The sequence below is a fragment of the Armigeres subalbatus genome, chromosome 2 (genome assembly GCF_024139115.2).
Source record: "Armigeres subalbatus isolate Guangzhou_Male chromosome 2, GZ_Asu_2, whole genome shotgun sequence".
NCBI classification, from domain to species: domain Eukaryota; kingdom Metazoa; phylum Arthropoda; class Insecta; order Diptera; family Culicidae; genus Armigeres; species Armigeres subalbatus.
This window is the reverse complement of record NC_085140.1, coordinates 244285149-244311182: the sequence shown is the minus strand read 5'-3', so window position 1 is coordinate 244311182 and position 26034 is coordinate 244285149. Positions and strand designations below refer to the sequence as shown.

The window sequence follows — 26034 nt, the reverse complement described above, 5'->3', positions numbered from 1 at the left end:
ATCTGAGCAATCAGCTGATCTGCGTCCATATCGGTTTTTTCGCTGTCACTCAGGAATAAATTCTGTAGATTTGGGGCGTTATCTACAGGAACGTGCGAAAATTCTGCACTACTTTCACTCGACGCTTCCGATTCGGAGCTGCTATTAGTGATATTAATTTGCACTGAGTTTAGCAGGCGTCTTGTTCGTTTAATGGCGTTTAATGACCTTTTAATTTTTGGCATCTAAAAATAGCCTAAATGTCGATCATTTAAGTTAAAAAAACGGGGAAATGAAAATCGTCTATCTGGTAGTGCGATTTTCTGTTTGAAGCACACTAAGAGTGTTGAATCGCTTCTGGAAGCACACAAAAATTGTGTTGATTCACTTCCCTACCTTAGATTTCACTAATTAAATTCGATCACACGCTCTTCGCCGCGTCTATCTGGTAGTGCACTACGGTTCGCGTTGATTCGCAAAAGAATTTTGGTGAGATTATAAGGGACGTAAGTGGTTTCGATCACTTCACTACAATTACCCGCACTTCGTCGCGTCTATCTGGTAGTGTGCGGACGATTCACGTTAATTCACAAATGCAGAAAAGTAAAAGAAAATTACTTACGGTTTTGCTGTCGTGGTGTCACGTAGGTCGGTTGACGCTGCTGGTGCTCCAGGTGGAATTCACGGGGGGATCCTCGACTCCTTGACGACGGAGGTGTCTGCTTGTCTCAGATGCGTTGATAACTTAATCTTCGCGGGATCACTTTAATTACGTTGGTTGTTCGTAATTTTTCCACTGTTTTCGCGAATTTTCTCACTCAACCGACTCCGGACGGCTGCGCCAATTATAAGTCTACCGACTCAGGTTGTTAAAAAAAAACTAATTTATTTACCGATAACTCTTAAGGCTATGCACTCACTGTTACTATCTAGAATGAACTCTAACTACTTGAAACAAAGACTGACTGTTCGATTGAAGATCGAACCCTATTTAATACCTAAACTTGTCCACTCTGCATTATTCGGCCGGCGTGGCCTGGTTCCTCGGGAAATGCTGACGGTGGCTGGGTGGCAACGGTGGCGTGATCGATGTCGCTGATGGTGGCGTGGTTACTGTGCGTACTTTGGACCTTCGTACTCAGCATAAGTGTGGCGTTCTATCGTATAACTATATGTTGCATAGAAACAGTTTTCATTGAAAAAATATGTTTGACCCCCCATTTGTATGAGAATTCCCCATAGTGCAGTGGCGATGCAAATTGTTTGTACGTTAATTCGCCGGAAGCAATTTTTGAAAATTCAATCAAATGGTTTGGTTAGGTTTGATAAAAGCCAAGTGAAAATCGATTACCCACTTTCACATTTGAGCTTAACGGTAAATATAAAAAAAAACTAGGGGGTACCTCAAGCTGTGCCAAGGTCTGAAGGGGTACCACTCAAGAAAAAGGTTGAGAACCGCTGCTCTAGGAGAAATCGAGTTCAGCAGAAATTAAATTTTTTTTTTGAGATTTGGTTTCAAAAACTGTGGACAGAGGATTAAATTTGATTTCGTTTTAAATTGACTTTTGTTTTGTTGGATTTTGTTCAGCTTGATTTTGTTATGTTTAAAAAATGGATTCGAATAGCTAAGTTGCTTAAAACGTGATTGGTTTCCATATTTTTCCAATCGCATATGATATTTTGTGAAAATTGGAAAAGTCTACGTAGACTTCAAAAGGGGGGGAGGAGATTTCGGAAAAGTCTACGAAAGACTACTAAGCAGGAAGGGGGTTTGAACATGTGAAATTTACGTGGTTTGTAGACAGAACCTTATTTGTTTATGCTTGAGGATTATTGTTCACTATAACTTATCGTAGCAAAAAACGAAGGAGTTCTGATAAAAATCTCACTGGGATTCTGAGCAAAATTCGTTCGAGATTATGATCCACTTGGGATTCTAAACGTCATCTGTTTGCGATTCTGAAAGAAAAGAATCCGTTCGGTACTCTGATAAGAATTTTAAAAAGTATGTGCTCGTGAATTTTCAAAAAAAACAATGATGTAGACAAATACATTATTGTTATGCTACCATTGTTATGGCCAATAGAGGCCAAATGTTGAACGGCTAATTTTTTCGCCTATTGCTAAACTCCCATCAGAAATACACGAGCGTTCAACAATAGGCAAGGAAATTAGCCATTCAACATTTGGCGAATTACCCTAAAACAAAATTGAAAAAAAAAAACAATATTACAACACAGTTAAAATATCAAAAAAAAAATGTACTCGTAAGGGGTATACGAAAACAACGGTAATGATACGTATTGTTTGCATATAATGCTCAGCGAGTTTTATCCACTCGGAAACCATGGTTCAACTAAGCTTTTGTTAAAAAATCTTAAATGTTACGCCGTTGTCAAAATGGCCATTTTTTTAGTTAAGAACGTATGCTAGTATCAAATTACTCGGTGATAAAGATTGAAAAAATGGCCGATTTGCAGCTTTATTGTATGTATATTTACATTAACAAGCTCATAATCATGAAATTCCATTCTCCACTTCACTTCGTAGGGGAGAATGGTCCAAAATGCACCCCTGGGGCAAAATGGCCTCATTCATAAAATCACTCATGTAATCTGTTGTAGTACATTTATGAACGAATATTACCATTACAATTCATAATTAGTTATCCATCATTGAGCTCCATTGGAAAAATCAAGCAAAATCCCTTCATATTCACTCAAATTTAACGATTTGCTATTCTTCCACCACATCCGTAAGATTTTCGTTCAATGCATTAAGAAAAAACAAACAACCATGCGTTCACCATCATTTTACATGCAATTGAGTCATTTTAAGCCACCATTCGGGCGTTTTGCCCCAGGCCTATTTTTAAAACATTTTTTAAATGCGTTAGAAAGTTATGAAAACCTTATTGTTTTGAATGGGAGATCGTTGTGAAATGTAGCTGGGTTTGTAAATTTTGCACCTATGCGTTGAAATCGTTGGGTATTTTTGTTTATATGGGCGAAAACATCGAAAAAGCTTAAGGGGTGCATTTTGGACCGTTCTCCCCTATATATATAGACACAATGATGGAAAAGTTTCTGAAAAAAGTAGAGCTTCGCGAATAAAGCATGCGTCGTTCCAGCGAACGTAAAATTTATAAACCCCTTTGGTTCAATATTATTTTTCCACTCCATAATTCCCAGTCATAAATTATGCCTTCGGTGGTGCCGCGTTCGCTCCCTGCTGGAATGCACCGAGCTCGCAGGCGACCAAGGATTTTTAATGAAATTTTAATTGCAATTTAAAGTTGAATAAATGAAGCACAGTGAATAGCGCTGCGGAGTTTTACAGCGCTAGGGAGTCGTGAGCAATGGGAAGCTTATTGCTTGTGTTCTAGTTTTCCAAGAGATTCGATTTTTCATTTTTCCTGTTAATGAGTGGTGGTAGCATCAACTAACCATTCTCAAAATTTGATGATGAATGGTACCGAATACATGCAAACATGAAGTAGATAAATGGACGGTTGCATCGTTCCCGCTAAAATAGGTTTTTGTAGCGCCTTGATACAAACGCATTCATATTTTATTTAGTGAACAATAACGTCATAAATAACGCCGAATGAAACATTTTGTGCTTTATGATCACTCTGGTAAAAAGCATTGAAAAAGCTTTTTGTATACATAAGTTTGAATCAATACATTTTTTGTATAATATCCAGAGTAATCAGCTATGCGAAGACACCATCTGTTTACCGATCACATATTTGAAATACTTTTATATTCAAAATGGAAATCAAATTGTATAGATCGAATTCGGATAAATAAAAAAGAGGGTGTTAAGAAAAATAGAATAAAAGCATAATTATTTCTATTGTATTGAATTAAAATAGAAATAAATAATATCTTAGATTTTCTGAAGAATTGAAGTAACAATGGAACAATTTTCTGTGAATACCCTTAGTTACCGAATTTTACAGTCACTGATCGTAAATAATCCCGTTTAACGTCACATCTTTTTTCAAAGAGTTGCTCACCCAATGAGCAAATGTTGACCGATTTGAATTAAAATTTGTACTCCGACTACAATAGAGTAAGATGATGGCGCTTTAAAAACCCAAAGACAAAATGTTAGAGGTGACTAGAGCTCTATAAGATGCCGTGCAACGGATGGCTTTCCATTTCACTTACAGTTGCATCATTACGTATACGTGTTCTTCCCCTGCCGGGAATATCGATTCAGTGAAATCGTCCAAACTCATATCAATGCTTTCTTCCCCCTACGTGCATTTTATAGAATTCGCACAGACTTGTAGCTTATGTGACAATTTCCACTCCATCATCATCACGGCCATTAGACACGTCCGCAAAGGCTATCGAATGTCGCGCTGCACAACTGTCATTCCGCTCAGGTATCGGTTTGTTTGCTATTGTTCTTAAACCATTTCATTTGCATTGTTTGTCTTTGAATGCGTAGGTTCCCGGGCGGTATAATGCACGGACTGGCTGAGTACCAAAATGGCCAGATGCCACCTAACCGAATAACCGAGTCGCCAGTCTGGTCACAGGATCCAGGTGAACGGTTAGCATCGTTCAGTCGAAAATGTTTACATAGTCCCGTTTAAGTAAACAACAAATACGGACAGCATAAAGCACTATTCTCCCTATCTGGACTCGAATCAGACTCGAATGGTTCCGTCGTACTCCATTTGCAGCACTTGAACCACAGACAAACGGAAAGAGGCATGACTGCCAACCGCATTTATTATATCCATGTTGGCCGCAAACACGTTGCATATAATTTAGTCCAACTCCCTTGTCTATGCAGATAATCGGAGTTAAAGGATTAGGGCCGGTGTTGGGTGACATCGGGTGTATGAATAAGGCATCAGAAAATTATTGTGCTTCCGAGCATATGCGGCAGCATGAATACTCGATGAAGCTTTAACTATGGATGCTACTAGAAAGCTTATAAACAATGTAGTCTAATCAAGCAAACAAAATGTGGAATATCGAAACTACGATACGTCTACGATTGTTAATTAAGGACAAACTTTTCAATCCAATATTTTTCACCTTGCGTTTTCAAGGACACCATTATCAATACTAAAGCAACGAGCAGCTGTCATATTTTTATTCTTTGCTTACTGCAACGCAGTAAAGCCAAAATAAAAAGATAACAATTATTCGTTACTTCTTTGTTGGGATTGGTGCCTGTGAAAACGTGGGGTACTTCATATTTTTCTGGATTCTAGACAGTTTCACCTTAAATATCCTTCAATTTTACATCGAACTATTTCCTGTATATAATGGTAAATGCAACCTCCATGAAGGATCTCGCGCCAACTCGAACAAATATTGGCAGCAACCTCTCAGATTTCAATGAAACTTTCTGGACATGCAAACTTTGTTACAAAAAGCCACTTTGCATACTTACATAGTTTTTCCAAAATTGATCTATACTATTTGATGTGGGGTAGCCATCGAGCAAGCAAGTGCAGTGCGTGTTTTAGTCGTCATAAAATGATAAATTATCTAGGTATCTGGTATTCGGTGGCTCCGGTCGAAACAAGCGCGATCTTCAATAGTTTGCAGTAGCCATCGAGCAAGCGAGTGCAGTGCGTGTTTTAGTCGTAGCGAAGTAGTTAAGATATCGAATCAGTCTACGAGGAAATACGTTAGACAAGCGTTTTTTTTTGTATCATTATGAATGTGGCGTCGTTCAAAAGAAATAATTAGTCGCTTACCATGGCGATTTCCAATATATTTCCTTCCCAACAAACATACTATTCCTTTCCAGTGCGCTCATGGAGATGCATAGGATTCCTCGGGCTCTTATAGCAATGAGTGTCGAACTTTCCTCTCCTTATCCTAATTGACTGTAAGAACGTGGCCGGCATCGTTATTGGTCTTGAATTAAAGAAACTCCGAAGCATGAATAGTGAAAATAGTTTTCTAGTGCCGAGAAAACTTCTCAATTGATGAGCTGTGCATTACACTATAACTTTCACCTACTCAGTGACTGAGTAAAATTGTATTACCGTCTTTTTTCTTCCCACAGAGAGAGCAATACAATTTTACTCAGTCACTGAGTAGGTGAAAGTTAGCGTGTATTTGTCGTTCCTCGGCCAATCACGACTAGTAACTACGATGGATACAGTCAATCAAGCTAAGCTAATTGATCTAGACTATTTGATTTGTGCAAACCTATGGTATCGACCACTGCACTGTACAGTGGGACGGATACGGTCAAAAGTACAACCATGGTTTGAAATCAAAACAAATGGGTTTATTCCATATAATATTATGAAATACTAGCAGACCCGACGAACTTCGTTTCGCCTAAAATTGATTTATTCTCTGATTAGATCTCGAGTTATGAAGAAATTGGTGTTTCATTTGTATGGGAGCCCCCCTTTCCAAAGCGGGGAGGGGTATCGAACCATCTTAAGAACCTTCCCCGGCCCCAAAAACCTCTGCATACAAATTTTCACGCTGATCGGTTCAGTAGTTTCCGAGTCTATAAGGTTCAGACAGACAGAAATTCATTTTTATGTATATAGAAGAAGAAGAAGAAGAAGAAGAAGATTATCATTTTCATTTAAATTTATAACGATTGTCGTGATTTAACATTCAGTACGTAAGTAAACATACTTTGAGGCGCCATTTTCATGTATTTCACTTCCGTTTTAAATGCCTCATAAAAAATATGCCTTAAATTTGGTTCGATTTGAAAATATATAATGAAAACAAGTAGCCATGCGATTCTCAGCGTAAATTTCGAAATAAGCCCAAATTCAACTCCACAAGCAAAGAGTAAAATTTTCATAAAATTGCGATACCATGTATGCATTTGATAGCTGATTATGCTATCTTTGAAGATGTATTGAGTTTGAAATGATTCAATAACAAATTTAAGGGATAATGCAATGATAACATTAAAATAGTAGGCGAGTTGTCGCCTCAAACGATAATAAACACAGAATTTTCATTCAAACATTTATCTTTACTAATATTAGCTAATTGTCAATAGTTCCCGTTTTTATCACTTAATAATTAAAAAGTAAGATAGCGGGTGAGTTTTGATCACGCTCGATTTTTTGAAAATTTGATTTTTCCCATCCCTGGTACCATTATTTATTATACGCTCCTATATCAATAACATTCGCATAACGGACAATTTTGGCTCAATTTTTGTAATTTCTTAATGTAATATCTGTTCTGCTTACTACTGAAAAACATCACAAAAATAAGAACAAAACAAATTACTGTCGTATCCCATCTAGGGTGACCATATGGTATCCTAAAGAAGTACATATCCTCCTTTTGCCCTGAAATGTCCTTCTTTTTGTAATTTTTGAGAAAACAATAGGCATATTTAACAAGCATCCATCCCAGAGTTCGCTGCGTTCGATTGAGTGAAACCAGCTTGCATTTTCAGCATCTAAATTATCTCAAAATGTACTCAACATGGTTTTTGCTATCGCCTATCATTTTATTCTGACCGATCCAGTCTGATTTCTACCGGCAATGAGTTCATAACCATTGGCGTAACTTATGAAACATTCTAGGGGGGGGGGGAGGTGCTAACTATTTTTAGTTTTTTTTTTATATTTACAGTTATAACTTACGACGGTGTTTTTCGGCTCTTTCAGTCTTTATGACATGCTAAAACGGGTTTTGTGTCTACTATTCTGACGTTTCGGTGTGTATTACACCTTCTTCAAGCAGCCTCTAAATCCCTGAAAAAGGTGCAATAAACACCGAAACGTTGGAAAGGTAGACGCAAACCCCGTTTTAGCTTATCATTAAGACAATAAAGAATTCAGTATTTTATTTGAATTCACTTTGTTCAATCAAAATTTTAGAAATTTCAAACTCATTAAAATGATATGACATTGATGCAATATCCTTCGTGTTTAGCATTATTATCGCAAAATATAACAATTGCACGAATTAAAAAACTTGATCGAGTAGATTCAACTAGCTGTAGCGTTTCGAAGAAAGGGATAATGAATACAATTTATTCTCTGCAATCACCCCCTATTTAGAATCAGAGGGCTAGATACGTGTAATGCCTACTTAATATGTAAAGTAGCATATTTTCTAGGGGGGGCTAACGAGATCCTAGGTGGAGCTAAATCCGCCACCCAAATGGGACAAAATTGGATTTCTAAAAGCTCGTCCTCAATAGAATCTCACTATGATTATGGTGAGTTCGATATTTCATTCATTTCATTTCATTTATTTAGTTAACATCTAAACAGATAACACTGAATCAACAATTTGACGCCACAATACACGGTTCGAGGCCGCATCTCTCCATCATCGAATACGCCCCACGCTCGCCAAGTCGTTCTGCACCTGGTCTGCCCATCTCGCTCGCTGCGCTCCACGCCGTCTCGTACCTGCCGGATCGGAAGCGAACACCATCTTTGCAGGGTTGCTGTCCGGCATTCTTGCAACATGTCCTGCCCATCGTACCCTTCCGGCTTTAACTGTCTCCTGGATGCTGGGTTCGCCGTAGAGCTGGGCGAGCTCGTGGTTCATTCTTCGCCGTCACACACCGTCTTCTTGCACACCGCCAAAGATGGTCCTAAGCACCCGTCTCTCGAATACTCCGAGTGCTTGCAAGTCCTCCTCGAGCATTGTCCATGTTTCATGTCCGTAGAGGACAACCGGTCTTATAAGCGTCTTGTACATGACACATTTGGTGCGGTGGCGAATCTTTTTCGACCGCAGTTTCTTCTGGAGCCCGTAGTAGGCCCGACTTCCACAGATGATGCGCCTTCGTATTTCACGACTAACGTTGTTGTCAGCCGTTAGCAAGGATCCGAGGTAGACGAATTCCTCGACCACCTCGAAGGTATCCCCGTCTATCGTAACACTGCTGGCGGGCCTGTCGCGCTCGGTTCCGCCCACAAGCATGTACTTTGTCTTTGACGCATTCACCACCAGTCCAACTTTTGTTGCTTCACGTTTCGGGCGGGTGTACAGTTCTGCCACCTTTGCAAATGTGCGGCCGACAATGTCCATGTCATCCGCGAATCAAATAAATTGACTGGATCTGTTGAAAATCGTATCCCGACTTTTACACCCGGCTCTCCGCATGACACCTTCTAGCGCAATGTTGAACAACAGGCACGAAAGTCCATCACCTTGTCTTAGTCCCCGGCGCGATTCGAACGAACTGGAGTGTTCGCCCGAAATCTTCACACAGTTTTGCACACCATCCACCGTTGCTTTGACCAGTCTGGTAAGCTTCCCAGGGAAGCTGTTCTCGTCCATAATTTTCCATAGCTCTACGCGGTCTATACTGTCGTATGCCGCCTTGAAATCAACGAACAGATGGTGCGTTGGGACCTGGTATTCACGGCATTTTTGAAGGATTTGCCGTACAGTAAAGATCTGGTCCGTTGTCGAGCGGCCGTCAACGAAGCCGGCTTGATAACTTCCCACGAACTCGTTCACTAATGGTGACAGACGACGGAAGATGATCTGGGATATCACTTTGTAGGCGGCATTAAGGATGGTGATCGCTCGAAAGTTCTCACACTCCAGTTTGTCGCCTTTCTTGTAGATGGGGCATATAACCCTTCCTTCCACTCCTCCGGTAGCTGTTCGGTTTCCCAGATTCTGACTATCAGTTTGTGCAGGCAAGTGGCCAGCTTTTCCGGGCCCATCTTGATGAGCTCAGCTCCGATACCATCCTTACCAGCTGCTTTATTGGTCTTTAGCTGTTGAATGGCATCCTTAACTTCCCTCAAGGTGGGGGCTGGTTGGCTTCCATCGTCCGCTGAACTGACGTAGTCATCTCCTCCGCTGCATTGACTTTCACTGCCAGTACTCTCAGCGCCATTCAGATGTTCCTCGTAGTTCTGCTTCCACCTTTCGATCACCACACGTTCGTCCGTCAAGATGCTCCCATCCTTATCCCGGCACATTTCGGCTCGCGGCACAAAGCCTTTGCGGGATGCGTTGAGCTTCTGATAGAACTTGCGTGTTTCTTGAGAACGGCACAGCTGTTCCATCTCCTCGCACTCCGCTTCTTCCAGGCGGCGTTTCTTCTCCTGAAAAAGGCGGGTCTGCTGTCTCCGCTTCCGTCTATAACGTTCCACGTTCTGCCGGGTACCTTGCTGCAGCGCGACCGCCCGCGCTGCGTCCTTCTCCTCCAGAATCTGTTTGCACTCTTCGTCGAACCAATCGTTCCGTCGACTTCGACCCATATACCCGACGTTGTTCTCCGCTGCGTCGTTAATGGCTGCTTTGACTGTATTCCAGCAGTCCTCAAGAGGGGCCCCATCGAGCTCACCCTCTTCCGGCAACGCTGCCTCGAGATGCTGCGCGTATGCAGTGGCGACATCAGGTTGCTTCAGTCGCTCTAGGTCATACCGCGGCGGTCGTCGGTACCGAACATTGTTGATGACGGATAGTTTTGGGCGCAGTTTAACCATCACCAGATAGTGGTCAGAGTCGATGTTAGCGCCACGATATGTCCTGACGTCGATAATGTCGGAGAAGTGCCGTCCATCAATCAGAAAGTGGTCGATTTGTGATTCTGTCTGCAGTGGTGATCTCCAGGTGTACCGATACGGGAGGCTGGGTTGGAAGTAGGTGCTGCGAATGGCCATATTCTTGGAGGCGGCGAAATCAATTAGTCGTATGTCGTTTTCGTTCGTCAGCCGGTGAGCGCTGAACTTTCCAATAGTCGGTCTAAACTCCTCCTCTTGGCCAACCTGGGCGTTCAAATCTCCTATGATGATTTTGACGTCGTGGCTTGGGCAGCTGTCGTACTCACGTTCCAGCTGCGCGTAGAATGCGTCCTTATCATCATCAGTGCTTCCGGAGTGTGGGCTATGGACGTTGATTATGCTGAAGTTGAAGAACCGGCCTTTGATCCTCAACCTGCACATTCTTTCATTGATCGGCCACCACCCGATCACGCGCCTTTGCATATCGCCCATCACTATGAAAGCTGTTCCCAGCTCGTGTGTGTTGCCGCAGCTCTGGTAGATGGTATGATTACCTCTAAACGTTCGCACCATTGATCCCTTCCAACAAACCTCCTGCAGCGCTACGATGCCGAATCCACGGTCCTTGAGCACATCGGCGAGTATGCGTGTGCTCCCGATGAAGTTGAGAGATTTGCAGTTCCACGAACCGAGTTTCCAATCGCTAGTCCCTTTTCGTCGCAGTGGTCTTCGCCGATGGTTCCGGTCCGTACTCTCTTGTTGATTGTTCGTTGCTTATGATTTTTAAAGGTTGGCTTGCAGGGCCTGACACCAAACCCCCTCAATTTCCGGAGGACCATTCCTCCTTATTTCCGGTGGACCATGGTGCACAGTTTCACTTAGAGTCCCTCGCTGGCACTCGGACGATGATCAGCCGCCCCTAACATGGAGAACAGACGCTGTTGTGAGCCGATCCTGACATGGAGAACAGACGCTCAATAAGATTTGCACCTCTGGAGAGGAGCAAACCCCCCCTTCCCTGTCAGCATACGACCATAGTTCCCACCGGGGTTGGTTACCCGATCTTCCCTAAGGTTGCTCGTATCCCGGCCAGCACCAGTTCGATATTTATTTTTATTTAATAAATTTGTGTGTCGTTTTTGACTCGACATCCCGAAAAGTCAGTCAATTGAATATCAAATACAGGAAGTTCTGTGTTTCGTATTTTCTTTCTCATGTCCTCCTTTTTCAACCGAATGTCCTCCTTTTCGGCAAGTTTTGAAGGAACTATCCTCCTTTGGAAAAAGATCATATGGTCACCCTAATCCGATCCCAAACGTATTGGTATAACACGTACATATTATGAATTCAAGGAGCAGTAGTGTAAGTACTACTTATATGGGAATGGTTCGGCACTTCATCCCATAGCTTCCAAACCATAGCTCCAAACGGAACAGTTCCCCTACATAATAATTTATTTTTTCAGCATATCAATGGACGACTAGTTTGAGCGCCAGATCAACGACATCGTAATCACATCATTCGAATTGAATTCGCGAAAAATCCATAAAAATGCAGGGCAAAAATCAAACACCTGACTTACTTCGATCATTCTCCAATCAAATTTATAAAAATGTTTGCCTTTAAAATTGCTAGGTGGAGAAAAAACGGAATCAGTATTAAGGAAGTGTCTCCGGTTGTGGACCTAGTTGCGTGTTTTTCTCTCACATTTCTTTCATGTACTTATTTGACCATAAATGGGAAGCAACAAACCTTAGTTAACTTTTCTTTGAAGTAACTATATTGTTTTACACCAGAGGATCTCAACCTGGAGTACATGTACCACTAAGGTGCCTTCGCTGGCCCCAAGGGGTACCTTGGACAAAAATGCTTAATGGCGGGTGTATTACAATTATCTTTCAATCTTATTGATAAAATTGTGATAATTGTGTACCGTGGACCACCGATAATTTGAACGGTACTTCATTCATATTAACGGGGTTCACTTTCTGGTTACTCTATGAGCATCAAACAAACCGGTTCCTGGCTGTTTGGTTTTGCGTTCCATTCCACGATTTTTTTTATTCCTTTCTTTATTTGGTAGGCGACTCTGTGTTTCTTAACCGCTACTGTGCCGAGATCTATTGTGGTGTTTTTTTTTCCAAGTTCGTTTACTTGGTAGGCTCAGGCGTGTATAACATTTTACGGAGCCACGTTTCTTTGTGATATGAGCATCTTCCGGACGGCCAGAACTACGGTGCTCTACGGGACAGAAATAAAAATAAAAATAAAATATTCATTATTGTTTGCTGTTTTGTTTTGGTTCTGCGTTCCGTTTCACGATGTTCCATTATTCTTTCCTTGATCCCACGTGCTAAATGACGTCTGAACACTTTTTAATTTGAAAGATGTTCAAACCAACGGGGTTTACGGTATATTTTTTATTTCAATGCATTGTCTTGTACATAATATGCATGACGACCAGCAAATTAAAGCCAATTGAATCCTGCCCTTAACCTCCAGCAGTATATGAAGGACTGCGGGGCAAAAGATCAAACGAGACGAGCCAGCCTTGGGCTGAAAGTCTCGATAATAAAGACAAAAAAAAAGATCAAAAGGATAAAACATCGAATGAACAAATTTAAAAAAAAATGTTGAATAATATGTCAAAAATATGCTTCTGAACTAAAATCTAGAGTCTAAAAGTTCGAAAGCCTCCGTGTGAGAGGCATGAAAGCCTTTCTATGAAAAGGTATTTATTCTTTGATTGAAGATTATTTTAATATCCATTTACTCGTATTTATAAAACTAATCAAAGCTAAGTTTGTGGCAACACCATCGAACAGGAAACCTCCATTATAGTGCTGGGCATGATGCATGAGAGCGTCTTTGAAACTCAAACTACGCACATAACCCGATCTATCGTCGCCTTGAGGAATCAAATAAGTTTATCCGGGAATCCGTATTCATGCGTTAATTGCCATTAGCTGATCTTAATTTATTGTATTTTAAAGTCGATAGATGGATGATGCTCGCTTTAATTTATTTAAACCAGTGCGAATATCAAATCTAGAAAGGTGTACGATGTTGTATGAATAAAAGCATACGAACAAATTCTCCGGAGCAATATATTCATTTTACTAGATTTCTAACAAATCCCTGGTAAAATACATGCACATTTATCAATTTCCTAATGGCCCTACTGAGTAGGTACTAATGCACGACAAAAACGAACAATATCTGGCGAGTTTCTCGGTCTGCTCCATCTTTGAATCTTTTGTAGATGTTGCAATCACTGCAATAAGCATAGCTTCATCTGGCCCTGTCCGTGCACAAATCATTGAATGCAAAACCGGAGACTGGTCCTCCGTCGCTGCAGCAAGCAATGCAAGTCAATGCACAACTTGAAACTCTCTGTGGAGGCAGTTAATAAAATACTATTCGGTACCATATCTTTGCCGCTGCGAAGGATAGGAACATTGGGTGCACAAACTGGACTGGTTGATTTATGCAGCGTCGTAGTAAGAGTATGAAGACTGACATGTGCTAGTTTGTTTTTTTACTGTTATGGATTTTATGTATCTATTTTTGTCCGGAAAAACGCCTAGTAATGTTATAGCTATCATCGTTCAAGTTTTGATTAAAAAATAGAACTTAAGAAAGGCTTTGCCTATCTTTCGAGGTGAAAAAACAAAGACTTATGCAAACTTGGGAGTTATTGCTGTACAACATGTAGCTGTCTGATTATTTGTGAAGAATCCAAAAAATCTACTGGGTATACCCCGTTAGGCATAAGTATGTTAGGCATAGAGACGTTAGTCATAAGTACGTTAGGCATAATGGACGATAGGCATAACGGCCGTTAGGCATAATGTATGTTAGGCATAATAGATGTTAGGCATAAAATGAACCAAAGAAGAACCTATGCCATAAAGAAGGCAGAATTACGCCAAACGTCCGTTATGCCTAACGTCCGGTGTGCCTAACGTCCATTATGCCTAACGTACTTATGCCTAACGTCGCGGACCCAAAGCTACTACACTGATGTACACTGCTCATTGTTCGGTAATTATTCCACACGGTCATTTGTGAATACTTTTTAAAATTCAACTGTAAAATTCTCGAAAATCTGGAAAATTCCCAAACAGTTCTGCTGTTGAGAAATCTTTTAAATTTCGCATAAGTATATACGATATTTTGTAAGTCTATAGTGTTGAACGGATGCGGATCATGTATATGTAAAACTGAGTTTACACTTCCTTTGAGGCAATATAGCTCACAAACGGGCTGACCGATTTACATAATTTTCTCACCAATCCATCTTAAGCTCGTATGTGTTTTTATGCAGAAAAAGTCAAGAACTTCCCCGACAAAAATCAGAAAAATGTCAAAAGTTGGTAAAAAGTGAAAAAATTCAAAAGAGTGAACACAAATCAATCTAGGGTGCTGCACTATTTCACATTTGAATGTGAAATGCAAAAGTGTTGATGCCGAGCAACGCAGGGTCCAAGGGGCTCTGTGTCAAAAGGTCGAAGGTCAAAAGAAAAAAGAAAAAAAAGGACAAAATTAAAGACAGGAACATCGTCTTCGACCGGAGGTCGTACAGACTGCACACTGAACACCTAGCTTGAGACAACGGACAGGACACACAACACCCAGTGGACCAGTGAAGAATTTTTCGATCACGAAATTTTCCTCCTTACCGGGGCGGAAATCGAACCCATACTCCATAGCACATGCGTCTAGTCGATTGATGTCGCTAACCGCACGGCCGCGAAGCCCACAAAAGGTCGAGCAGACAAATGTTCGAAAGGACAAAAAGTCGAAAGCACAGAAGGTCGAAAGCACATAAGGTCGAAAGGACAAAATATCGAACGGACAAAAGGTTGAAAGGATATGAGGTCGAAGACAAAAGGTCGAAACGACAAAAGTTCACAAGGATAAAATGTCGAAAGGACGAAAGGTTGAAGGTCAAAAGGTCGAAAGTCAAAAGTTTGAAAGGACAAAATGCCGAAGCAAAATAGAGTCGAAAAAAAATTACAGAAAGTTGAAGAAAAAACAGGTTGAAAAAATAATTGGGTCAAAAGGTCGAAGAGACAAAAGGTGGAAAGAAACAAAAGTCGAATAGACAGTCATTGGAGGTTTCATTTTATTAATCATAGACTGTTCTTACGTATGCCTTATATTTTAAACAGGCGCTATTCTTTAGAGTTTACTTACCCCATAACACAAAATTTTGTTTTTGCTCACTATTTTTCACTATTTTTCTTTCTAAAACCGATCTGAACACATTTTAGGCAATACATTTAAATTGGCGATTTCATCTCTTTCACCTTTTTAAAATTTTGTTTTTTTTTTCTAATTTAGAATTAATGTATAACCAGATTTGAACAAGCATTGAATTTTATTTTATTGATTACCTTCAAACACTTTTTTTAAAATCTGAACAATTAATAATTACGAAAAAAGATTAAAGTATCCCGTCTAAAGACGATCTTGGACATTAGAGTGTTACTTCAAAATGAAACACACACATTTACAAATCACGTAACAAATTTGGGCAATTCCATACCCCTCGCTACTTCACAGCGTAACCAAATATATTATATTAACAATATGGTTCACTTCGAGTTTTTTCATACAACGAAATGGCGAACAATTTGCCGGTGATAACAACATCATCTAGCGAGCAAAGAGGAATCTAAACATGTTTTTTTCTAGCTTGTGCTGGAAAACCCTCCTGCCATCTTCCGGTGAGTAGTCATACAGTTGTTCGATGACATTTTACAGTGTGAGGATGTCCATACATTTTTCAATAAATCGATTACCGGAATATCGACTTTGTTAAATGCAAACACTACTGTAAATATTTCGATGAAGCAGTGCAAAGCAGACAAACTACACCTTTGCTTCAATCGTTCAAACTGTGAAAGCCGTTCCGCAAACATTAAAATGATTGTTCCACTGTAAACATTTCTATCATTTTCTTCAGCAAGAAATTTGATTAATTCTTTCTGAATATTATCAATATTATTCCAATGCATCATTCTTCTTCCTCTTCGGTGTCCTAAATTCCTACTGGAACTTAACACCTGCGTTGCAACTTATTATGAATTGAAAACTTTTTGCTGCCCACCATTGATTGAATGAATATATATCTTGAGTGGAAAGCCATGAAGATGACACTCATCCGATTGCGTTTTGTTATGTTACGCTTATCATAATGGGTATGATTATTTGGTTACATTTAGACATGGAAAGTGAATTGAACAAGTAGCTTGGATTAAACGCGGCCAAACACCTTCGCTAAACTCACTTGAACGGACAGTAAGTTGAACATGTTCAACTCTTGGCAAGTAAATTGCATTAAACTATGCTGTTCAATTCACTTGCCCTTTCAAAACGTAGCATTACGGTGAGATATTTCGGCTAAACTTAATTACGCCTATTTTATTGTGCTTTCTCGATTTCGTATCCAATATCAGATATTTTTTGGGATTTAATAGATTATTTTTCGATACTTTCGCAAGAAAAACTAGTTGAACGTACCCGACCTTGCTCGGGATTATACTACAGTCGCTCTCCACATCTCGATATTGAAGGGACCATCGAGATAGGGAGAGATCGAGGAATGGAAGGAAAATTTAAATGGGTACTAGATCCAAAACAGCTTGTTGCTATGAAAAACGACAACAAAACAAATATCATTGCTTATTGTTGATCTGTATTGTTATCGTCCCAATATGGTCTAGTAGCCTAAAAATTTGAACATATCGACATAAGGAGAGTGAATCCAGAACAAAATACGATTACAACACATCGGGATAGAAGTTATCGAGATGTAGAAAGCCAAAATGTATGTAGATTGAAGGGACCGAGGAAACCATCGACATAGGGAGAGATATCGAGATATAGAACATCGAGATTTACAGAGTCAACTATATTTTGCATTCTTACTGTCAATTGTTGAGTTCATTCAGCACCGCACTCTAGATCATTTTTAGCGCGATCGTATTGGGTTTCCTTACAACTCGCATCAAAATTGTATTTTCACAATTTCTCAACTTTCTCCTCAAAATTTAGTGATATTTTATAACACAGCAGTCCTCAAGACGAATCGATTAATGAGAAACCCGTACAAATCGGTCAACCCGTTCGTGAGTTATATTGCCTCAAAGGAAATGCAAACTCATTTTTATATAGAGAGGTTGTACCACAAACGTAATTATGTTTGAATTGTATTTATATCAGACTCTCATATCGGGCAGTTTGTTCACAAAAGTACGTTTCTCTCTGTCAAATCATATTCACAAATTGATAACAATTTGGGAATTCTAAAAAATGGGATTATGCATGCGAGTTAATTTGAAAAGAAATCATCATTGATTTTATAAAATCAAGATAATTCAACGCGGCGTGTGACAAAAAAAATGAGCATCGCTAATACTTTCACTACGTGAAAATATAGCTCTTATGGGCCAAACATATGGGAAAACTGTCAAAACGCACGCAAACGTGTCCATTGTGTTTGACCCTTTAAGCTTTCATTTCGTGACTATTTGAAAACAATCTACCGAGGGTCCCAAACAACTTTTTTTTCTCCCTTAAACGGAACCTTTTAGTTGTAAAACAGTCAATTATTTACCACGTTACTACTAAATGAGTTTCCTCGATAAAAAATTAAGGAGGAATCGATTATTACCAAGTTATAGTCTAAATAACTTGTTTATTGAAGCTCAAGCGTCAAAAAGCATAACGAAGCCAAACTCGATAAATGTATGAAATCCTCTGAAAATAGCTGAGAAACGCTTGGATGGAGATTATGCACTGGTTCGATATATTTTTTACATATATACCCAATTCTTTCTCAACACCTGCCAAAATTGACACTTGTTATGCGAATAAATAAGTTCAACTGGTGTCATAAAATTATTCAAATCGATTGATCATGCTAAACAATAATCTACCATAGTAATATAAAAGCCTTCTTTAGCCATGCGGTGATATCCCAAGCAACATAACAAGTTTTATTCCGCTCTAGGGATGGTTTTCAAATATCAATTTAAAATAATTGTAACAGCAATATCCCTGATCTCCCTTGAATATATTGATATTTCTCCCTAATATATTTATAATGCAAATCAACTACCAAAAAAGTGTTTTACAATGTTTTCATTGTCTAATCATGAATTATTGGAACGATTAATTGAGATGCGGTTTAAACTGAGTGAAAGCTGTTGAGTATTCCTTTTAGCTATGTAGGTTTTCTTTTAACCTGCGCTTGATGGGGAAACTTCATTAACAGTACAACGAAAAAATAATTTTCTCCATACTAATTTGCATGCAAACTTGAAACGGCTTGTGCTAAATCAGTTTTAATCCAAATGAGCTCAAATTTTCAGGGGAAACTCAGAACATGGTAAAGAATCAGATGAGCACTGTGGATCAATATCAATTTTTTGAACCACCCTAATGCTCATCTCACAAGTAGGTAAAATATTTTGATCATATCATCCTTGAAAATGTGATAAAAATCGTTACGTTTTCAAAAATGCTTAAGTCTTGAATGTCGGAATTCCATCGTTTTTTCGAGCTCAAACAATCATTTTGTAAACTCTTATGCATCTATATATCTATAAATCATAAATCTATAAATCTCTACGAATTTTGTTAATTTACATTTAAATTCAAAAAGTGTAACAAAACATAAATAAATTGATCAGGGTCACTTCCTTGCTGTTAAAAAATACCAGTGAGTTTAACCATTGCCTAGCGGTAATGTTTGCTAGCCAAATGTTGAATTCAATAAATTCGGCTCCGTAAGTGTGTGTGTGTGTATAACGATCGTCATATGTTGGATAGTTTAATTATAACGTGTATTGTGTATCGTGGCGCTACATGTGGGGTCACCAGAATTTCGTGAGAGTGAATCATATTGTTAATATATTATGAATCTCGAGATAAAATAGAATACTGCGGCTTCCTGCTGGTTGCTTCTCAGGTAATCGCAACGGTCACTAAACACAACAGTGTCAATGAAAATCTCACCCACTGTATGCACTTGCCATGATAAACACTCTCCATGTACTCAGTGACTCCGGTTGCCTCTCACTAATACAATCGAACACTGTTGTCATTTCGCGAAAAGCACTTGTTTTTGTTTTGAGCGGGGAAATTCTGGCTATCTTTTAACACGGCGGCTATCTTGACGTTTACCTTCACAGTCGAGCCTGCGAGTGTAAGACCGCCGCAGCATTCTAGGAAAAGATTAGCGCGACAATAGTACATTTGATAAAAGTGTTGCAGTCAAATGAGCAAACAGCAACATGGTGTGCGAAACAGAGAGCGAGTAGGTGCACCGGCATGGTCCCGCCGGATACAGTTCAACGAGCTATATCAAATTTATTATACATTTCCACAAAAATATGCCTACCACACTTCTGCTACAACATTTGATTTTCCATTTGCATTCGATTAAACATAATCGATTAAGTTTGCAAAAAAAACATCAAGCATCCCTATTTTTTTCATGATGACATTTTGAAGTGTGTAAAACGATCGTCATATTTTGGGTAGTTCGATTTACGTGTGTATCGATCCTTTCGGACGCGAGTTGGCGCCACATGTGGTGTCGCCAAAATTTCGTGAGAGTGAATCATATTGTTAATATAGTATATTTGGCGTAACGTAACGGTTTCTAGTAATAAAAATGAATTTATTATATTCGTTTATAGTTACTAAATGATCATTTTGAAGAACATGAGTGAAGAACTATTTCCAGCAATTACAATTAAAGTTAATATAGGCTAGCAACACTTTGATAGAAATATTGATTTGACAATATATGTACCTCTGAAGAATACCCCAAGAGGAAAATTCTAGAATGAAATGTTATCAAGTTTTATTGGTATTTCATATGTGGTATAAAAATGCGAAACTCGAAAGAAAAGGTTATGAATAAAAGAAGAAATATAATCAATAATAAAAATAAGGTTAAACCCAAATAAATATAATTGTGCGAAACTCAAAAGAGGAGCCTATGATTAAAAGAAGGAAAAATTCAACAATGAAATATCATCAGGTGAAACATAAATAAACATAAATGTGAAAAGAATGATGATGCCGCGTGCACCCCAAATTGACCTTTCTGCGATAGGGCCAGCACACAGAGGGACTTGCCGACGCGGTGCCTACGCCTGCCCCAGCCTTGACGAGGACCCCTTTCCGTCCTCGGGCTCGGAACCCGCCCGGTTGACCGACGCCGCGAAAGCGACGATACCATGTTGTTCTTCGCGCGGCCACTTGTTCGATAAAAGGATAGAGTTCGACCACAGAGCATGACCACCGGTATGACCCATGAAGCCGACTCCGATCCCCTGGACCACCTCTTATTTGCGCCTGAACTAGCGATCCTTGAGTCCACGCGCCACCTTCTGTGTAGCTCCGAGACGATTTGGGCGATAGCCGATAAAACGGCGTTCCAGCCAACTTCTTCTTTACACATCCTCCGAACTAGGTTGTCCGGGGTAGTCTCCAGACCACATGTCGGAAGCATGTGGTCACGCATTGCGCGAAAACGTGAGCACACGAACAACACGTGTTCCGCCGTTTCCTCTAAACCTGCGCACACCAAACACTCGGGCGAGGCCGAGCAAGCCAGCTGCGTTACCTGCAATGTGATTTTGCAGCATGCTTAAACGCCGGGCACATCGAACCCCCCATGGGGTGCTTGCTGTTCACAGCTTTGCTGGAACAAATCAAACAATTGGGAGGGTTCGTGCAGCATTGTGCCTTATGTCCCACCAATCCGCAGCGTCGGCAGAGATTGCTTCTGTCAGGGCCTTTGCAGTCCCATTGCTTGTGCCCCGGTTCCAGGCACTTGAAGCAAACTTCGGGTTGCTCGTATATGCCCACAGGGCATACCGACCATCCCACCTTGACGCTCCCTAACTTGACTACCTTGGAGGCGTCCGCTGCAGATAGCCGAACCAATGCTACCTGCGTCCCTGCCGAACCTTTCCGTAGCCAAACGGCTGCGGTGGGCGTCTCCATTTCACACTGTCACCGCAGTGCCGTGACGAGCTCTTTGACTTCGGTGATCTCGTCCAGGTCTTTAACCCTTAGATTCACCTCCGTAGTGAGTGCCCTCACCTTGACCGTCTCGCCTAGGATTTCCTCCGCCAACTTCTTGTAGGCGGCGCTTTTTTGCGAGACGCCCCGCTTCAGCTCGAGGATCATCTCGCCCATCCGGGTACGTCTTATTCGACGTACGTCGGCGCCGAGTTCACCGAGCTTGACGTCACTCCTCATCGCCTTCAAGACGTCCGAGTACTTAGCCTCGTTCGCCGTGATGACTAGGGCATCGCCCCTGGAGCGATTGGCGCCTACCCTAGACTTCTTCACAGAAAGAAAAATCATTGATAGAATTAAAAAAACCATTGGTAAATTTGAAAAGTTGCGTTGGTTCTTTTTCGTAGAGAGTTCCGTATGGTCAAAATAAAAGTACGCCAATTGTTGCAACAATCATGGTTCAAAAGTTGTAGGACGCTCTAAAATTAAAAGTTTGAACATTCAAAACTAAATTGTAGAACTGTCAGATGAAAATGTACACACTGTAGAAAATATAGTAAAATATTTTTATTCAGAAAAGACTCATTTTCCTATTAACGGTTTACTTCTAGCCCCCCTCTCGTACCCTTTATCTTTCAATTTTTCAATTAAAATAAACAAATCGCAATGAACAGCTTATAATTTTTATTCCATGATCGCATGTATTTTTTCACTAGTTGTAAACTGCAACATTTCTCACAACACGGTGGCTCTTTGTACATTCCAGCATAGGATCCGGTCCGTAGCCAGGATAAGGGTGCGCATCGTATCCATCTGTGGGTTTTGTGCCATGAATTCCCTGTCGGTTATCTAAAAAAAGAAAGAAAAATGTCTTAAATATTGTCAACCGACTCCGGTGCTTCAATTCCTAAATTTTGCTCACTAAAGTAACGAAGCGTGAGCTCCAGTATCTACAACACTTCATATTCTTGTTTAAAAAATGTCACCTACCTTTGTATTTCGTGATGATCAGTGCCGATTTCCACTGCCACTTTCATGCTATCTTTGTTTCCGGTCGCGGGCATTCGACCACCCGGTGGATTTTCAACTTCTGCCGCAGCGGCCCTCAAATTGGTGTTTTTTTTTCTCACCTGTATTGTGGGTCATTCAGGGCCGAGTCATCTGTCACGGTGATTATTTTTTTCACATTGATTGTTTTGAAAATAAAAGTTCAAACACTTTTGTGCTCATAAGATGAATTTCAAAATTGATACTCAGACCCGACGAAAAATATGATTGAATTAAATACATAACTTTCGATTATAAAGTTTTCACTTTTATTTTAAAGAAAAAATATCACTTCTTAGAAGGAAAGTACAATATATTTGATAACATAATATTTGTTCTTTCTGTGTTGCTACCCTCATTCGCCTGGGCCTTCTTTTCGGCCCTTGACGTCTTCGGTTTCCTCTTGTTCTTGACCAGGGTCCAGGAGGCGTCATCCCCCTCTATTTCCCTGGTCTGGTGCGGCTGAGAGCTCTCAGCCTGCCGTAACCCCTTGCCACCGTCTTTCCTGAGTGGACGGACCTTTCCATGTCCTTCCTCCCCCGGTTTTGGAGGTACCTGGCCGGGGTTCAGCTTCCCAGCCCCACTACCCTTGTTCGGGGTAGTAACCCTCCGCGAACACACCTAATCTACTCACTAATCGGGATATTATTGTTAACTGTCTATCGGCCTAAATCAAAATTGATTTTAATTCATGTAACATTTCGGAACTCTCATTATTTTTGTAACAGAAGGATTCACCCATTGTAAACAGTACCGTAGCCTGAAGCTCGTGTACACTGATTGAAGTGCTTTGGAAAAACTCTTGTACAAAATTGTTGTACAAAAACATTAATCGTGGGGAGAGAAAATAGAAAAAGCATGTGCTGACTGTCATCTGCTTGGCGTGGCTGCTGCGGCTGCCGTGGTTTTGTTTTTATTTTTGTGCATGGAAGAATGGATGGTAAAAAGAAATGTCAACCATTCCCGTCCCTGGGTGTATGTGAGAAAATTGCATTCTGATGCGTTCATTTACTTTAACAAATCTGAGTACCATTTTGCCTCAAATCTCGAACATGACTCATATTCCGAACACTGGCGTTTTAGCGACCTGAAACAAAAACTTTCATCGGTTTTTCTTACTGAGGGTCAAGATTACAATCGAATTCAACCTCCTATAGCGAAAATTGCACGAATAAAGCCAAAATGACCATTTAAAAGTGAGTGTTCGGAATATGAGTCATGTTCGGAATTTGAGTCAAAACGATAGTTACTAACGAGGTGTCTTAGACTGCCGTTGTTTTCAGCTATTAACTTAACTGGCTGACATACGTTTGTTCTTATTGACTTGATGGGGACGCATGGTAATTTCTTTTTCTGAAGAAAAGTAGGTAAAGTAAAACACATAGAAACTTATGAACCAACATAATTTACATTATCAAATATTCTTACTACATACTCATCAGGCTTCGGAATTCTCACTCATATGAATAAAAACCTGCAATTAATCCATTTAGCGGAGTGTGATTTTTCATGGGCCCCCTGTGAGGAAGTATTCTCACACAACATTTTTATCCGGATAGAATGGCGGGTGATAAATTCGTGAGCGCCGGATCGCCGGATAATTTAATTTTAATCCACAAATTTTCCATCTCGTCGCCTCATCAGATAAATTTTACAAGCATATTTATAAAAATTTAGGACCGCAACGGGATTCGAACCCAAAACAATTTTAAAATGTTCAGAGCGCCCACTAAAACCACGTCACCACATGAATTGATTGGAAGCGATGGAAAAAACTGTTGTATTGAACCTTCTGCTTATCGTGGCGCATCGTCAGATTCAATCAGCTTGGAGAGGCAAAGCAAGCGGCATTTGATTTTCGCGAAACATGGGAAGAAGGATAACAATTTTTCGCACCATCGCTTGTGCCGGAGTTTATCGCACTGTAATTTATCCGGATAAAATGCATGGTGGAGTGATCAGTTGTCGCGTGAGTGAGTGAGAAATCCGAACCCTGATACTCATACATAAAGTAGACCGTATAAAAAACTCCAGTTGACGCTAATCGATAAAGTATGACATCTAAAAAGTTTATATATATAATTTATATATATAATACTTTGGCAGGAGTTTCGTTCAACGTGGTTCAACACCAATTGCTTAAAGAAAATTATAATCCGCAACTTCAATTCATAAAAGGCACAGCATTCCATGGATAATACACAACTAAACTATGCACCTCCTTATGCAAATGATTACCTTCTCAGTACGCCATTGTACTCCCTACCCACCGGTTCGACACAAATCTCGAGTGGCACAAACCGGAGAGTCGAGTCCGGCAATCTTTCTTGATAACATTTTTCATATTTCCGCTTCCTTTTCCGTTTTCTTCCGCAGAACTTATGCTGGCTTCATTTAGCTGCGAGGAGCCAACAATTGCCGAGAAAGAATTGTACGACGTTGCATAGCACCACCAATGCTGGCACCGTCATCCCCACTTCCTCCGTCGGATTAGCTGGATAACGATCGGACTCATCGTAATGAACAATTATTTGCATACGCAAAGGAGGCGGACCCTCCCAATTTTGATAACGCTGGTATCCGAAGAATGTGGCCTCTGCTGACGACGACGGCAGCCTTTGTTCTGGACTCGTTGACCCTTGTACCAATTCCACTCACCATTCAGCTGAATTCTCCGGATGCCTCCGGCGCAGAATTGATTGGAGGAACAATTTTAATCGTTCGATATTATAATGTCGGCAGTTGGCAGAAGGCACATTCCGAAATACAACGACACAATGCTAAGTAGATTTATGGAAAAACGATGGAATATGAATCAATGGTAGAACGTTTTATGCTGTAATAAATTCAATAAAATGAATGTGATTAGATTATGTACTACAGTAATGCAAAATATGAAAGTCCTGAAATGGTGATTTAGTTTCCTCGACAAAGTGATTGCCAGAAATGCAATAATATTGAAATTCCTATCCTCACAGGACATAAGTTGATTAGTTTATGATATGTTGAAAGCTCTACTCTTACGTTGTAGAAGAAATCTTAAACGACCAGTGTAAATAATGCATACTAGTAGTAAATTATTTAATAATGCAATCAGTTTGATTGAGACAAATGAAATGAACAGCGAATACAAAATGGATAAATATAACTTGAAATTACCTAATTTTAATGTTTGTTTTAATCAAATATGACAATGTCCCAAATTTCCAATATTGTTCCTGAATTAGACATTTTGCTTATCTTTTGGAACACGTTTCTTCGTTCTTTCATAGCAAGCAGTGCTGAGTGGTGACTGGTGATAATAGTAGCTTGTGCAACTAGTACGATAAGCAAGAAACGCCAGTTTCCCTTCCAGCACAAAATGCAGCCTCTCCCGTCATGGCTCCTGCAATCTCTTCAGCTCCATCTGTAATAGCTCAGTTTCATAAGTCCATTTGCCTATTGCCAAAATATCGCCATCTCATCATCTTACTTACTTATGGATCCTGTACACCTCCGGTGGT

At 40.2% G+C, this 26034-nt stretch overlaps 1 protein-coding gene across 2 annotated transcripts in view; it reads left to right on the top strand.

Moving 5' to 3' along the window:
- The window catches only part of LOC134212023 (ras-GEF domain-containing family member 1B), a 171425-nt gene extending 145740 nt beyond the window's left edge, over positions 1 to 25685 (top strand). For both annotated transcript variants that reach the window (XM_062689515.1, XM_062689514.1), the window contains one exon: positions 24908 to 25685. In XM_062689515.1, the coding sequence (XP_062545499.1) occupies positions 24908 to 24978 (71 nt within the window). In that variant the 3' untranslated portion in view covers positions 24979 to 25685. The remainder of the gene's footprint in view (positions 1 to 24907) is intronic.
- Positions 25686 to 26034: the final 349 nt, after the last annotated feature.